This window comes from Bactrocera oleae, chromosome 6 (genome assembly GCF_042242935.1).
Source record: "Bactrocera oleae isolate idBacOlea1 chromosome 6, idBacOlea1, whole genome shotgun sequence".
Classification (NCBI taxonomy): Eukaryota; Metazoa; Arthropoda; class Insecta; order Diptera; family Tephritidae; genus Bactrocera; species Bactrocera oleae.
In genome coordinates this window covers 36,622,808-36,638,170 of record NC_091540.1, presented here as the reverse complement: position 1 = coordinate 36,638,170, position 15,363 = coordinate 36,622,808, and the positions used below count along the sequence as shown (strand labels likewise).

The window sequence follows — 15,363 nt, the reverse complement described above, 5'->3', positions numbered from 1 at the left end:
TATTGACTCGAACAACGGCACTGTACTTGTTGCATTTCCGTTTGTTTGCCAAACAATGTAAGTCTTTCATCTTGATTTGATTTTTTTTTAGATTGTACACATTGTTGGAGCGATGGTTATATCAATGCTGGCGTGTATACCGTAAGAAGTAGAGGCGACATTTGCGACTTCCAAAGGAACCTGTGCTTCTTCACTCCTGACACGACCGCGATAACTACTATAGTACAGAGCCAGAACAAAATCCTTAAATCACTTGCCGGCAGCTCTTGGGGAAAATACAATTCGAAGCGTTGCTGGCAACACACAAGGCAATCCGCCTGTCGGTCCTAAACTGTGCTTCTACAATATGGTCGCCTGGATGTAGTGCAACGCAGACGAAGAAGCTTCAGACTTATCAAAACACTGCACTCCGGACTATCACGGGATGCCTCTTGATGTCCCCAATAGAACACCTGCACAGTGAGGCCCTTATGCCAAGCAATTTCTGCTGGGGTGTTTTCACAAATCTGCTTGAAGCGGATTCGCCTCCTAGGAACATCACGAGCTCATTCCTTGATTACGTCGACGACATCAGACAGTACGCCGACCGGACTTCGGCCGCAACGAACTATAGACAAGCACTGACCGCCTTTCACAGTGGAGCCATCAACACCTTCACCGACTCCCTCTCAGTGAATGGCGTACTAAGTCAAACCAGCACCCATAGCAGACGTAGAGCTCGAGTTGCCTCGCCAAACCAGAGTGACCCTCGCGTAACTTCGTTCTGGGTATTGTAGCAGGTTAAACTCTGACATACCAAATATATGTCCTGCATGCAAGATGGAGATGTGAATGAATTTAGATTTTTGGAAATATACCTCCAAAAAACATCGAAATTTAATGGTTTTTATCCCTTTTTTAAAATTTTCATCTTCACTTTAAATATTCATTCATGTGATTATTTGATTTTCTATCTCGCTCCCAATTACTATAACGCCAAAAACCGACGGTTACTATTTTGTTATCATAATCGTTTCAAAATGGGGAATACCAATTTATTTTCGATAAATGTCGATAACGCCAACAGGAATCCTACATAGCCGTTCTTATTTCAAAGGAAATAGGACCGAATATAAATAAAACAAGTAAGGAAGTTATAATTTCGGGTGTAACCGAGTATTTTATACTCTCGCAACTTGCAAGGATCAAAGCCCGAGAAATTACTTCAGGTGTTGGCAAAATTTTATATTAAAGGAAGTATTGATCCGATCAGACCCATTTTTGACACAGAGACATACTATTATCGAGAGTTTTATTTATTTATTTTATTATATGAATTTAAATTATATAGCTTACACATTGACCGATATTTTCATCGTTGTTCAATCATTGTTGCTTGATTTGCATAGTGGAAAGTGAAAGAATCAGATGGAATTTAAAATGGTGTTATATGGGAAATAGACGTAGTTAATTCGATTTCGCCCATTTTCAGTTGGTTGAAATCGGTTAAGCAGATCCCAAGATATGGGTTTTCAGCCAAAAGTGGACGGTGCCATGCCATCGACGTTTGTTTAGTCTGTCACACTAGGTGTGGCCCTTAATAGACTGATCGAAGCTTTTTTTAAATTAACAAAATGGTGGTCTCAGGAAATTTTTTTCTAGATTTTCGAGAAAAATCCCAACAATTAGTTTTTTTATGTTTTTAAAAATATGGCTGTATAAATTTCATTGACATCCACTGAGCGGTTTTCGAGCTACATACAGTGGCTACGAGTTCAAATTCGTATGTAGTTGTGAGAAAAACGCAATTGAAGTTTTACACTCAATGTACGGTCACTTTCAGCTACTGTTAGCTATGTACTTGAACCCTTTGCTAATTATCGAATAACTCAAAAAGTATTTTTCGGGTTTATTTTAAATTTTCAGAGAATATTTCTAAGATATTATTTTTTAAGAAAATGCAAAAAAATTATTTTTTTAAAATCCTGATTACCTCTAACCCCTTATGAAAGTACGTCGAGTTTGTATTGTTTCTTTTTTTGAAAAATGTAAGGGTGATAACTTTTCATGGTGATACCTAGCAAAACTATGTGATGCCACGCCCTAATTGTACACATGTATTTGTTGTGCTACTTAAACTAATTGAAATTATGGTTCTATTTTATATGGCGATATGCATTTATATGTAAGTCCTACTGAAAGATATAAATACAAATCCCAGAAATACGCTGATTAAAAATCCATTGATGTTTTCAATAACATTGATACGTATTAGGCTGCAGATCAAGGCCATTATGGACACGGAGTCACACTGTATGTTATTACAGACCAAGTTTGGGATATTTTCTCCCTAACAGAGAATAATAGAACAGATGCAAGTAGTAACGATAGTGAAATCCATGTTTTTGTTGTTGTTGTAACGGCTTAAGCTAGTTGTCATCGAAGTCATCTAACGGAAGGTCTAGGAGTCAAGCCAAGTATAGAGGAGTCTATTCTCTTTCTACGAAAACATCTTAGTCTTCTTAGTAGAACCTGCTTGGAGAGGAGTTCAATGTGTTCTTTACCTGGAAGCATGTACGCCTTACTATTCAGGTGTTCAACGGGAGACATCCTGTTATCGTACGAAGTTAAGTGCTCTGGCACGTCTGTAGCTTCTGCATCTGCGTTTCAGTACATCCCGGCAGGTGCTGCGTAATTAATGACCGGCTAGCCGATTGCCTTGTACGTTGCTAATAACGTTTCTTGGTTTTTGCCCCAGGTGCTGTCGGCTAACGATTTGAGGATTTTCTTGCAACTCTGGACTTTGGCAATAATCGTGGTTATATTCGGAGTGAAGGTTGTCGAGTGTAACTGTTTGATTTGATAAGTTTTATGTTTGAAGTCCAGCTGTTGAACGATGGTTAATGTGTGACACACATAATATCAGACTTTAATTGGATAGGTTGACGCGATCTCGACCAAAACCGATCAGCTGTTTTGTTACAGGTTGTCGAGTGTAACTGTTTGATTTGATAAGTTTTATGTTTGAAGTCCAGCTGTTGAACGATGGTTAATGTGTGACACACATAATATCAGACTTTAATTGGATAGGTTGACGCGATCTCGACCCAAACCGATCAGCTGTTTTAAGTGTTTCTTGTCAGTCATCTTCAGGAGAAAGGAGAGGAAAAATTATTTACGGGCGATCTGAGTTTGGAAAGAAGAAAGGGAGAGACGTAGTTGAATTTTTAAGGGTTAAAATGGTTTATTTCGATTTACGACAAAACTACGAGTCCTATAGAATTAACACCTTTTTCACATAACCTCAAAATTTATGTGAAAAATTAAAACATCCAAGTTTTTTGGTTTTTTATTTTTATCTTGCAGAAAAAAATTCATTCACGAAATTTGGTGTACATTTACCTTCTTATGTCCCAAGCGCAGTGCACTTTCTTTTATTTAAGATTTTAAATAGGAAATCTTATTTCTAATTGAAATAGAAAAAAAAACCTAATTTTTACATTCAATTCTCATGTCAACTTTTCATTTTTGTTTAAATCAGTGGGCTTTATATTTGTTGAAATCTCTACTCTCTGGTGGTATAAAAAATATACACAATATTTTTTTTTTACATATGCAAATTAATTCAAGTCCAATCTTTCTCTTTCATTTTAAATTTGTTTGCACAAATTTAAGCAATGCTGTTAATTACATGAAACAGTGCTCCTCAAAAATGTAAAATCAGCTATGTTGTTCAAGTTTTCAAGAATACTGAGATCATTTGCCATAAGCAATACAAAATCGTGTTATAATTATAGATGTTGCCTCCTTAAACCTTGTTTGGAGGGCAAAAAAAAAACGGAAGTTCCAGATTTCGCTTTACAGGACACAAGTTCAATAAGCCAGAAAAAATTGCGCGATAGTCATTCTGGTTTCACAAGTCAACTGGAGCTCTTTTTTGCTGTATGGATGGTGGTTTGACTTGAGGTAGTCTATAAAAGTGTTGATAGCTTGACTGTGAATGTATGAAGTTGGTCGCTTAAGTATGGAATATCGTCGTGGAATTGCAAGAATGACCTTAGCGTTTGGCTCCAAACAGGTAACTGCAGACATGATTTCTATGGAAAAGATAAGTTTGTTGTACCTGAAATGGTAGTTAGCAGACTTCTTGGTGTTGGTGGTTTCTAAGAAACAATAATAGATATCCTGTTGTTGTTTATTTTTCTGTTACTTCCTGCTGCTTCCAGACGGTTTATTGATTTGACGTAGTTTATGACCGGTCGGCCTATCGCCTAATTTCACAAGTGCCGATTGAGGGCTTTTGCTTTCTTGATAAGTTGTGCGTAGTATTTGGATTTTTGCTCAGCTGTCGGACGTGTCTATACGCCTTTTCCACTGAAATGGACGTTCGAAAACGCTTGACAAATCTTTAATCAGAATTATGGGTCCCATAGTTCGCCCAATATTACCATCACTAGTGGGGAGATGATAAATATGTTAATCTTGCGACCTATGCTAACCATCGCATCAGACCATCTAGACGTACACAGATTCCACAAGATGATTATGTTTGCTATTGATTGTTTCATTCCTGCTGGTAGAATTGTAGATGTCCGCCTCAACAAACGCTATATTAACATACGCGGACGAAACTTGAAGTTTCTTGTGACTGCTACATTTCTTTAGTATATTTTTTTCATAAGAAAATATTTAACCCGCTGAACTGGTAATTACAGCTAATTTATCGGAATTCTACAGAATTTTGCCGCTACAACAACAACCACTAAGTGACTTGAATATGTAATATGTGCAAAGTGTGTTAAATACATTTTGAAAAAATATACATTAATTATTAAAAAAATTCACTTTCCGCTCACGGATTTGTAATCTACGCGTAAAAATAAGTCGATTTAAAAAAAAATAAATTTTTTTTGAGGCCTCCTTAGTTGGGGACCTAAACTATACATTTATCTAAAATTTGATAATATACTTAAGTATGTGAATTATTACTACATTGGTATCAAACTGAAGGAGTTTTAAAAAAATTTCTGTTCCAACAATGTTTCACATAGAAGTACAATAGGTATTTTAAATATATTGAGCAGTTTAATTGAATTAGATGAAAGGTTTTAATAAAAATCAAATGTGGAGATATTTTGACTTAAAGTCTACCAAATGTCCTGTTTTACGCAATGAAAAAATTATTGGCATGCCCTTAGATATAAAGAGGTTGCCAAATCTCCCGAAATCGGTACTGTTTATCGATGAAAGTGGATGGAACGGTAGAACATACATATAGGTATGTTATCAAGTTAGTTTATTGTTTCGAAGCGGTGGACGTGGATGAATATTGTTTTAATTATAATTCAAGACAATTTTCAAAGCTAAGGAAATGTTGAAAATTTAAATTTTTAATGGGCATCAAATACAGAAAATTTATTCCGATTTTATTAAAGTTATGCCTATTCTGGAAAGTGCATCTTGAAAAAAATTTGGGTTGATAATGGAAATTTTATATAGGGTAACCAATAAAGCACCATGGTGCTTAACTAAATCTGAAGTCATTGTGTAAAATATACTGACAAACTTCCAGACCCTTGAAACAAATATGAGTATCAGTTTGAACTCTCTCCGAACTGGATAATTTTTCGGATAATTTATGAGGTGAGAAACAAGAAGAGCGGTTCCACCAGGTTGTCATCTTACGAAAACAAGTTTTTAATTCATATCACTAAAAAATATATTCTAAATGGTTGAAATCTTTGAAAAATGTATTTTTGAATCATAAAAACAAAACAAAACGCCTGATTTTGATACTATGAATTAAAACACTAACTAATTGTTGTTTTTGGGTTATCGATGCAATCTTAGATAAGGTTTGTATCCTAACTGTTAGCTATCAGGAATAAAAATGCAAGGCACTCTCACAAAGAGCGAATGACAAAGAGACGAAAAACTAGCAGAAATTATCAAGTAAATATAAAAAATTTTAAAAATCACATCATATCAGCACCTTAAAATTAATTAATATAATTTTTATTTTCACTTGTCTCGCTTGTTTACACATGTGTGTTAACAGCTGTTTCTTCATATGGCAGGAGCTATGCTAGCAGAGACTAGCAGCTCTCTCAGCTTGTTACGCTCTCAATTTTTGTGTTCCCTTCTGCTAGTTCTTTGGGTTAAGAAACGCATTTCTATTGATAGTTAGCAGTTAAGAAACAAACTTATTGCAAATAGAATAGTTGGCATATTTACCTTCTATAGGTTGCTTGACAAAGGAGGTTGCGTATACGTCATGGTATCTTGACTCAAAACGAAATAACAAGCTGATATGGCGTTCAGTTTATTACACAACGAATGAAACCACTGCAAGGGAACAACTTCTTTCAAAAGCATTCCTTGCTGCTTTGTGTTGCTTAACAAACAAGCTAGTAAAAATATTTAGCGTAAAACTTAATTTTAGTTGTGCTACCCAACTTCATTCTTTCCAAACCGCTTTAACTAGGTCTGCCAGCTGCTTAGGCAGCGCTCGACGAATGCTTGGCGTTCATCGATAGACGAACCTATAGCAACCGCGACGAATGCAGATAACGAAATTGATATTATAGAAGAGGCAAAGGCTGCAATGCGACCTCCCGCCGCACCCATCAAACCTAAACGAACATCAACATCAAACACTTCCAATAAAACCAATGAGAGTTCTACGCTATTCTACGCCGCCAGCCCATGGTTGCACTCTCATACGAACACATTCCGAATAGAATATGCTGCGTCAACGGGTTTAACCAGTCATGCAGACGACAGCACACTTGACTTACCGCAATAACAATAAACAAAGGAACGACCGCAAATAGTCGGTTCAGAGCGTTTGAGTGTGTCACCTCGCGTAACGGCAACGGCGATCAAATAATATTTTGGTTATATCTTTTAACGACTCGTATGTTTACGGAGAGTATGTGCTGAGGAATATCCAAAGAAACAAGACGATCAGTATCACATTCCCACAGAGGGATTGAGTAAGAACTGTTGACGTAGAGTAAATATACATACATATTTTTAAACAGTTTTAAGTCAGTATTTATGAAGGAGACGAAAATAATCAAAACAGAAAGCAAAACAAACAATAAAATTTTCTGTAGCAACGAACCGTTCGAATCTGCTCGCCCAAAAATGCTGGACACTATCGTTTACATACCTACAATATTGGCGTACGTTTTCATTCTTCTGCTCGTGATCATCCTTTGCTTCATTATGGTCTACGTCAGCCACAGAATCTACGTGTGCATCTACGACAATCTTCCGGTGGCGCATGCGGCTATTTCCACCATAATGAGCATGGAATACAAGGACAATCTGCCCAGTAAAAGTAACAGCGGCATCGTCTTGCGATCGAACGAAGGTCTGTCCGATCGAAAGGCGAAAACAGGTTAATTGCATTAAATAGTCGACTTGTTGCAGCGCTTTAGCATTGCGGCGCCAGCTTGTAGCCCTCAGCACTCTGTGCGGTCAACCATACCCAACCGTAGACATAAGATTGCAAGGTGTTGGGGGCTTTAGTTGCTTGGTTGATGGTGGAGTTCGGCGCTAAAAATGTTAAAGCTTAAATAGTTTAGTTGCTTGTTTTTCATATTGCTTTTTTTCTTTTGTGCCGCTTCGACCGATGTGATTGATCTACCTTTTGGATTGACATTTTTTGCAATCTTTCGGTTAAAAATACAGCGCTGAGAATTATCGTCACTTTAGCACCGTGCTACCTAGCCTATGTACCATTGGACACTGATAAACACAACAAGTCTACGGATGATTTTGAATTAAGCGCGGACTATCAAGAACACAAAATGATTAAATATTATGATCGCTTGTCACAAATACCAATGACAGATCACATGTCGTCTTGCATCAGCGAGCGCCAGCTATACCCCAGTTCACGCAGAGTAGCAAGTCGCAAAGCATCGTCAAGAATTGCGGCAACATCAAGAGCCAATGCGCCCATAAAAACTGTGGCCACTTCCACCACCAGGTTAATTCAACTCACCGATGCCACAAATAATTTCGGAGAGGTTGCTGCGTCTAGCCTATCCGCTCCTACTGTGCGTCCGTCGGTCACCTTCGCGAATGCCATGAATGCGCTCGGAAACATCAAAATCAATCCGCCAGAAGATCCAATTTAAAGCGTTTGACTGCTTTGCGCGAAGAAATTCAAAAATACACAAATTACTTACAGACATGCGGACTAATACTGTGAATTAATACTGCTCGCTTACAGCAACGCTGTGTTTACGAGGTTTAGGGTATAATGCAGTTGAAAACTCGTTTATATTATTTCTAGAGCGAGGCATTTCGAAGCAATATGACCACTTAAAGCTTCATACAAATTAACCACATGTTTCACACACACACATATGCATAGGTATATGTGTACTGAAATATAAATAATATTGTATATATTTAAGTGCAAATGCACTCATGCATATTTATAAGTACGACTAATGCATTAAACATTTAATTGTAATTTACAGTTTAGATTTTACTCCACGAACACGAAATATTTCTCTTCAAAGTCCAAGAGACATAATCATGTCAGAAATAATTTATATGAACTTTATTAATTACACCTACAAATCCTTATGTATAACGGAACAATTTATTGAAATAGCTTAAGTCGAGATAAGCTAAGGTTGGCATTTTGAGTTATCCAGGGAAACTTATTCGAGACTCATCTTAAGGTTTTATCTAAAAATAATTCCTTAGCATTAGAAGCACAAAATTTTGAGAATGAGAGATAAAAGTTTAGTTCACAGGTCTACTAGAAATTAAAAACCTATATGAACTTGACTTAAGTTAGGTTAATATTTTCCCATTATATTGTATGTAACTGAACTTTGAAGCGATTGATGGCACCTATATACAATATTAGTATAAGTTTACAAAGAAATCTCCGATTTAATATGAAACTGTTGTATGAAACAAATGTATGACAAATCTTAGAAAGGTGGTAAATTTCGCTTTTAAAACGCTATGTATATAACAGTTATGTTATCAAAATATTTGTAGAGTTAAGCACTAATATTACCTTTGTGTACAAGCAATTATCCAGTCCCATGGCATATGTCTTAGCTTAACTGAGCGGTATGTATTTTAAAATCGAGGTTTACACAAAAATTGTGATAGTACTTATATAAGTACAAACTTATACATATTTAATTAAAAATATTCATAAAATTAATAAATAAAAACTCAATAACATAAGTTGTAATTACTTCCGTTGAATAGCTTGACATGAAATTTTAAAATTATGTAGATATTCGAAGCAAGTAGTCGTTATGCATGGTATTTAGAAATACATTTAGTAAACTAAGTTTAATAAATCCTAATTATTATCTATTTATACAAACAAATCTTTGTTTACTATACAGAAGTATCAGAAGCGGATCCAGAATTTCTCTCAGGGAACCCCTCATCATATATATCTTTATACTTTTGTAACATAAGTTTTTTTCACCTAACGACTGTTTGTATCAACTAAAACTAATCGAGACAGACATAGGTTGATATATATAAATGATCATTATGACGACAACAGTTGGAGTCCGGATGTCTGTCTGTCCGTACCTCCGTCTGTCTGTGCCACTTTAACTTGAGAAAAAACAAGAAAAACGTTAACTTCGGTTGCACCAAAGCTATAATATCCTTCACAAATGCAAAGGTTCCTTACAAGAACTTAATTCCGATATAATTTCGTGAAGATACCTCGTCAAATAAAAAAGTTTTCCATGCAAGCACTTTATTCCGATCGTTCAGTTAATATGGCAGCTATAAGCTATAATGATCCAATCTGAACAATTTCTTCGAAGATTGCATTATTCCCTTAATGAAGACGTCAAATAAAACAGTTTTCCATACAAGCACTTGATTTCGATCGTTCAGTTTGTGTGACAGCTATATGATATAGTGGTCCAATATCCACCGTTTCGACAAATAAGCAGCTTCTTATTTTACATTTATGTATATATTTTATAGGGTCTTCGGCGTTTCCTTCTGTGTGTTACAAACTTCGTTGCAAACTTAATTTACCCTGTTCAGAGTATAATTAAGATATCGTCATGAAACTTTGTCCACATGTTTTTTGGTCGAATTCGGAAGACGAGTTCGTAGATGGGCGTAGTCGGAGTACGGCCACACCCACAAAACGCCTTAATTGAAAACATATAAATTTCCATAACTAAGCTGCAAATTATGCAAATTAAAAAAAATAAAAACAAGGGGCAAAAGTGCACAGTGGTCGATCTTGTATGGAATCAGCGGCCAAAAATTCTTCCACAAAGTGAAGTTTTTGTCTTAGCTTTATATAATATAATGTAATGTAATGACAAATAATATTACCACTAATCAAACTGTCCAAACTCCTCTGTCACTAGCCACTCCGCCTCCGGACCATTGAAAAATATTTGGTATAAAACACAAAACCTTTTGTTTTGCTCTTGACTAGTTTATTTATTAATTAAAGTAACAAAATTTAGGAGGAATAATGGAAATGATAACGAATTTGAATTTATTTAAAATGGTTTAAGTTGATAAATGAAAAAGAAGAAAGTTCTAATATTACTCAAGTAACTGTAGAACGGATTTTAATAGAATCGAGTTTTTTTGCAAGGTAATTTTCTTTGACCATTTTCTTAACAGTATATTCGGAATCAACAGATTAAAATCTATGTTTTAGGAAGTCATATACTTTTTTAGCTTTATCAGCGAATAAACCCTTTTCTAAACACCACATATAAAATATATCATTGCGTGAAAGTTCACATTGATAGGATGTACGTATGTTACCTGTATATATGGACATATGTAGTTAAGAATAACACAAACGTTTGATGAAATATTGCAAATGATAATATTAAAACGAAAGCACAAATAAACATGATGAACAAAACGCAAACAATTAATACACAAAAACAAAATATGTCAGACTATACATGTGTATACAAGCACGTACATATATAAGCAAGATGGCACAAAACTGCTTGGTAGAAACACAAAGAAAACATTAACTAATATTTAATAAAAATGTTTCATTTGAGGGTAAGACTTTAACTAAAACACACCACTCGACAGGTCCCTGGTAAAACAATAATTTGAAAACAATAGGCAAACACATTAATACATAAAAAAGTACGTGTGGCACTCGGGGACTGCCGCGGTAAAGCTATTGCATAGCATTTTTTTTTATCAACTTATGCAATTATAATTATTGATTTATTTTTTATGCAGTATTATTTTTTCTTTGATATTAATTCAAGTTACACTTTTTGAGCCTGGTGACCGATAAGAAAACAAATTGTTTTCTTTTATTACATAAATGAGAAATTAATATTGTTTAAAATATTTTCATTATCGTACAATACATGTAGGTTGTTCAGGTTTATGGTTACTGTAATAAGAAACATAAGTTTAAAAACTGATATCCTCTAAATATCTGGAATAGGTATACCGCGTCAAAGGTGTTCCCATACTTTGTTGTAGATTCTTGTGGATCATGATTCATTTTTAAATTAATTTTTTCCGAAAAAAAAGTTGTCAATCGTTCTGATTTTATCAGCGAAGTTGATGTTGAAATCGCCAGCCAAGATAAGTGGAAATTTATTAGCATTGATAATCCTAATGAAATACATAATTTCAATTTCATTGTTCAAGTCAAACGAGATACTGTTCCAAAAGGTGGGGTAGCTATTTACCAAAATAAAAATAATGTTACTAATATTATGACTCCTAATATTGAATAATTTAATTGTATTATATAAATTTTTATTAAATTCTATATTTTTATTTGCCATTAAACATTTTTTGTCCAAAACATTATTATGTTTGAATCACCCTTCTGTTCAATTGATTTGTTCCGCTTGAGCTATGCGAAAATACGTCTACAAGTCTGCAAACATTTTGCGCATACTTTGTGTTCGTGTTTCGTGTGATTTATTTCCGGAATTTCTTGATTCTACTACTAAAATGTATGTATAGAGAGTACTCACTAATTTTTTTTTTTCATTTCAACACTTTCTTTATTAGTAAATGCACTTGGTTTATTCATATTTAAAACACTTCATACATAAATTTTATGCGTCTTTTCGCGACGATTGCTAAAGCTAAAAATCATAAATTGAACAACTTTCTGACGTTCCTTCTGGAAGGGAAAAGTGTCAACCCCGCAAACACAGAAAAAAGTGACAAAAATGGCAATATAGCTCTTGTCGATTTAAATATGTTGTATTACTTCTAAAATCTTTTTCCATGACTTGCAAAATCTGCGTCGATATATAATAAATGCATGCCCATACATAAACATTTTGCATGAATTAATTAGTGTACATATTTACATACATATGTTGCATGTAGACATTATGCGTGTTAGGTTTATTTCCGTTACGGAAATTCTTAGTTTATTCCTCGTGCTCAAAGCCCGCGATAGAACCTATGCAAATCATTTAGTTATATAGTCTATACCTTTATTTTCAATATTCATTATACAATACTTTAACTCAATTAAACGCGATTTAATATTAACATTTAATTTTCTTATGATGGCAAAATTTAAAGCTCCGTGCACTGCACACTCCGCTGGGTTTTACTGTCTCTTTTCTCTATTTACATTTTAGAACGTACGACCAGGATAGACCAAAAATTAATTTATCGTTTTTTTATTGTTCTTTTAAGAATATTATATTGTTCTTTTATGATACTTACAGTGGCAAATTTCGGACACTTAATAGGTTTAATAGGCTTTATAGGACTCAGTGTCAAAATTGGACAACGGACGTGGCACCGCCAACATTTAGATAAAATCGCATATCTCCAAAAATGGGCGAAATCGGAATGAAACCACAACTATTTCCCATATAAAAAACCTTTTTTAGTTTCCAGTAAACAAATCAAGCACCAATGAATGTATCGGGATACAAATTTGCACGAATATTGCTTTTAAGGTATGCCATCTCATGTCTAAATATTGTCAAAATTGGACCATAACTATTCAAGCGCCCAGATATCGAAATTAGAAGAGAATAATTTCCTGATAATATTATTATATAATATTTAACTTAGCCCCAAAAATTATTTTTTTAGTTAATTTTCATTTATATTTAGGAATTTTTAAATTCCGAAATATTCAATGGAATATGGAAATATGGAGAAATACATACGTACAGTAGAGCTTTTGATAGGAGCAAGCATGGAATTAAGAGAAAATTTCTTTTCATAGTTTATTATTTAATGATATTTTTGTTACACTCTTTTTTTATATTTATGTATATTATTATAACTAATTTTGAGAGTTTTGAATTTATAATGAAATAAAAATTATAGTATCTACTGTGCAAAAGAATTTTCACTTGTGATAGATTTACAGTCATAACTGACAAATTGCAGCTATAATGGATTTATGGTCAGCAATGACTCAGAAAAATACATGAGAATGAGCAGTATAGATATATATTGAATAAATTTCAAATACCCATGTATTAAAGAGAGATTCAAACTAACACACATACATTTGTTTACATCAGTTTTTGCACAAGGCTTTTAAGAAAATGATAGAAATTTCGTTCTGCGCGCTGACAAAATTTTTTCAGCTGTGACTGTTATACCTATGACCACTGTTCTTGTAGGGAAGTTATCATATGAAAATGTATTTATGTTTATGTGTTTCTTTATGTATGTATGTATGCCTCTTAAATATATTTGAACATACATATTTAAGATTAGCGGACTATATTTATTCGTACATGTTTCTTATCTTATCCTATTGGATATTCTTAGTATGTAGAATAATAAAAACTAAATGTATTGCTTCTCACTGTCTAAGTGGGGCTCTTTGGTACCAACGCACATGTTCATTTTTAAACAATTATAGCAATTAGCGCATATCTGGGGTTTTCGAAATATTAGCTAATAATCATTTGCTTCCATTTCTTATCACATTTTCACGCATTCATTCCTTCGAGTCATCGTCCGTAGATAACCATATAAATCCATTAATAATCTTATCTACTTATATTTATATACCACCCATGTGGCCGACAGCTATCGGAATATTAATGGCGTGATATTCATTAAAGATACAGAGCACGCCACAACTTGAGAACACTTTGTGAATTTCAATAGGCGCTCATTCCGCAATATTTTTATTTATATACTCGCTAATAAATTTACAATCTGAACAATTAGTATAAAAGTATAAATTTATTAATAAATATACACATATGTATGTATGTAGGTTAGTATTTATACAATTACTAATTTAAGGCGATTGTAAAATTAAAAATAAATTATCAAAACATTTATTTTTTAAACACAAAAAAAAAAGTACGGTTTATATTGTGTTTTTTGAAAACATGTAAATGTTTTGAATTATTAAATTATTTTGTTATATTGAGGTTTAAGAGTCAATTTTGAAAATATTAATTATAAAAGTTATTAAATGGTCATGTTCGTGTAAGCTATTGATAAAAATTTGTATTAAAGATATTTCCAGAATATTTCAGTTCCAAATAAAATTTTAATTTTTCAAAAAAATGTATGTATATACATACATAGCAACTCTAACGTCTGATGCCATTTCTAACGAATGTCATATTTAAATAAGTCAAATCCGATAATCCGCAGTGGGCGCGTATTGTTTGAAAAATCAAAATCGTTTTTTACATATTTTCTAAATAATATTGAGTGCGTTTTAAAAGTGTTAGAACCATAAATTGTGAAAAAATCGCGTTCTAAAATTGGAAAGGACGAAGAAAAAAGATACAGTGGGTAATTATGACTATTTTAATAATTTACGTTTTATTGAATCAAATTACGCCCTTCAATTCCTACATGCCGATCTTAAACTTACTAAATAATTTAATATTAAGTACATATTAAGTTAATAATTAACTTATCGCCCAAACCATGGCATTCTTGAACACTTATTTAGATACATAATAGAAAAAGACGGGCTTCACGACTATCCTTACCAATAAGAATTTAAATATCGATTGCGGTAATGTTGAATCCGACGATACATCCGATTTAGAAGGGACACGGTTACCTCTTGCTGTGTAAGGTTCAGTTAGTTAGTTATTAACTGAAGTGGTTGAGTTTAGGAAAGATCACAAGTATACATGGGTTAATCACGTAAGCGATAATTAGGATTTTTTACATATGACCGATAGATGCGGTATAAAAGGAACCGGAAGTTCGAAAATATTTATATTAAGTATATGGGGGCTAATGGAAGTATTGGCCTGATTTTACCCATTTTTGCCATAAGTTATAGTGCGATTTCGAAAATTAAAGTAAGATGAAATACTTTGAGGACACTATTTGTGCAAAGTTTTATTCTGTTAACTTTATGGATGTTTGATTTATATACTG

General features: G+C 33.7%; 1 protein-coding gene across 1 annotated transcript; it reads left to right on the top strand.

Moving 5' to 3' along the window:
- The first annotated feature begins 6,813 nt into the window (after window positions 1-6,813).
- LOC106621293 (uncharacterized) lies at window positions 6,814-9,356 on the top strand. Its single transcript, XM_014240078.3, has 2 exons — window positions 6,814-7,384; window positions 7,678-9,356. Exons 1-2 carry the CDS (start codon window positions 7,039-7,041, stop codon window positions 8,127-8,129), a joined length of 798 nt encoding a protein of 265 aa, XP_014095553.3. The 5' UTR covers window positions 6,814-7,038; the 3' UTR covers window positions 8,130-9,356.
- Window positions 9,357-15,363: the final 6,007 nt, after the last annotated feature.

Coding starts and splice junctions, on each gene's coding strand:
- LOC106621293 (XM_014240078.3), top strand. CDS start 7,039: ATGAAGGAGACGAAAATAATCAAAACAGAAAGCAAAACAAACAATAAA. Junction 7,385..7,677: donor CGATCGAAAGGCGAAAACAG/GTTAATTGCATT, acceptor TTAAAAATACAG/CGCTGAGAATTATCGTCACT.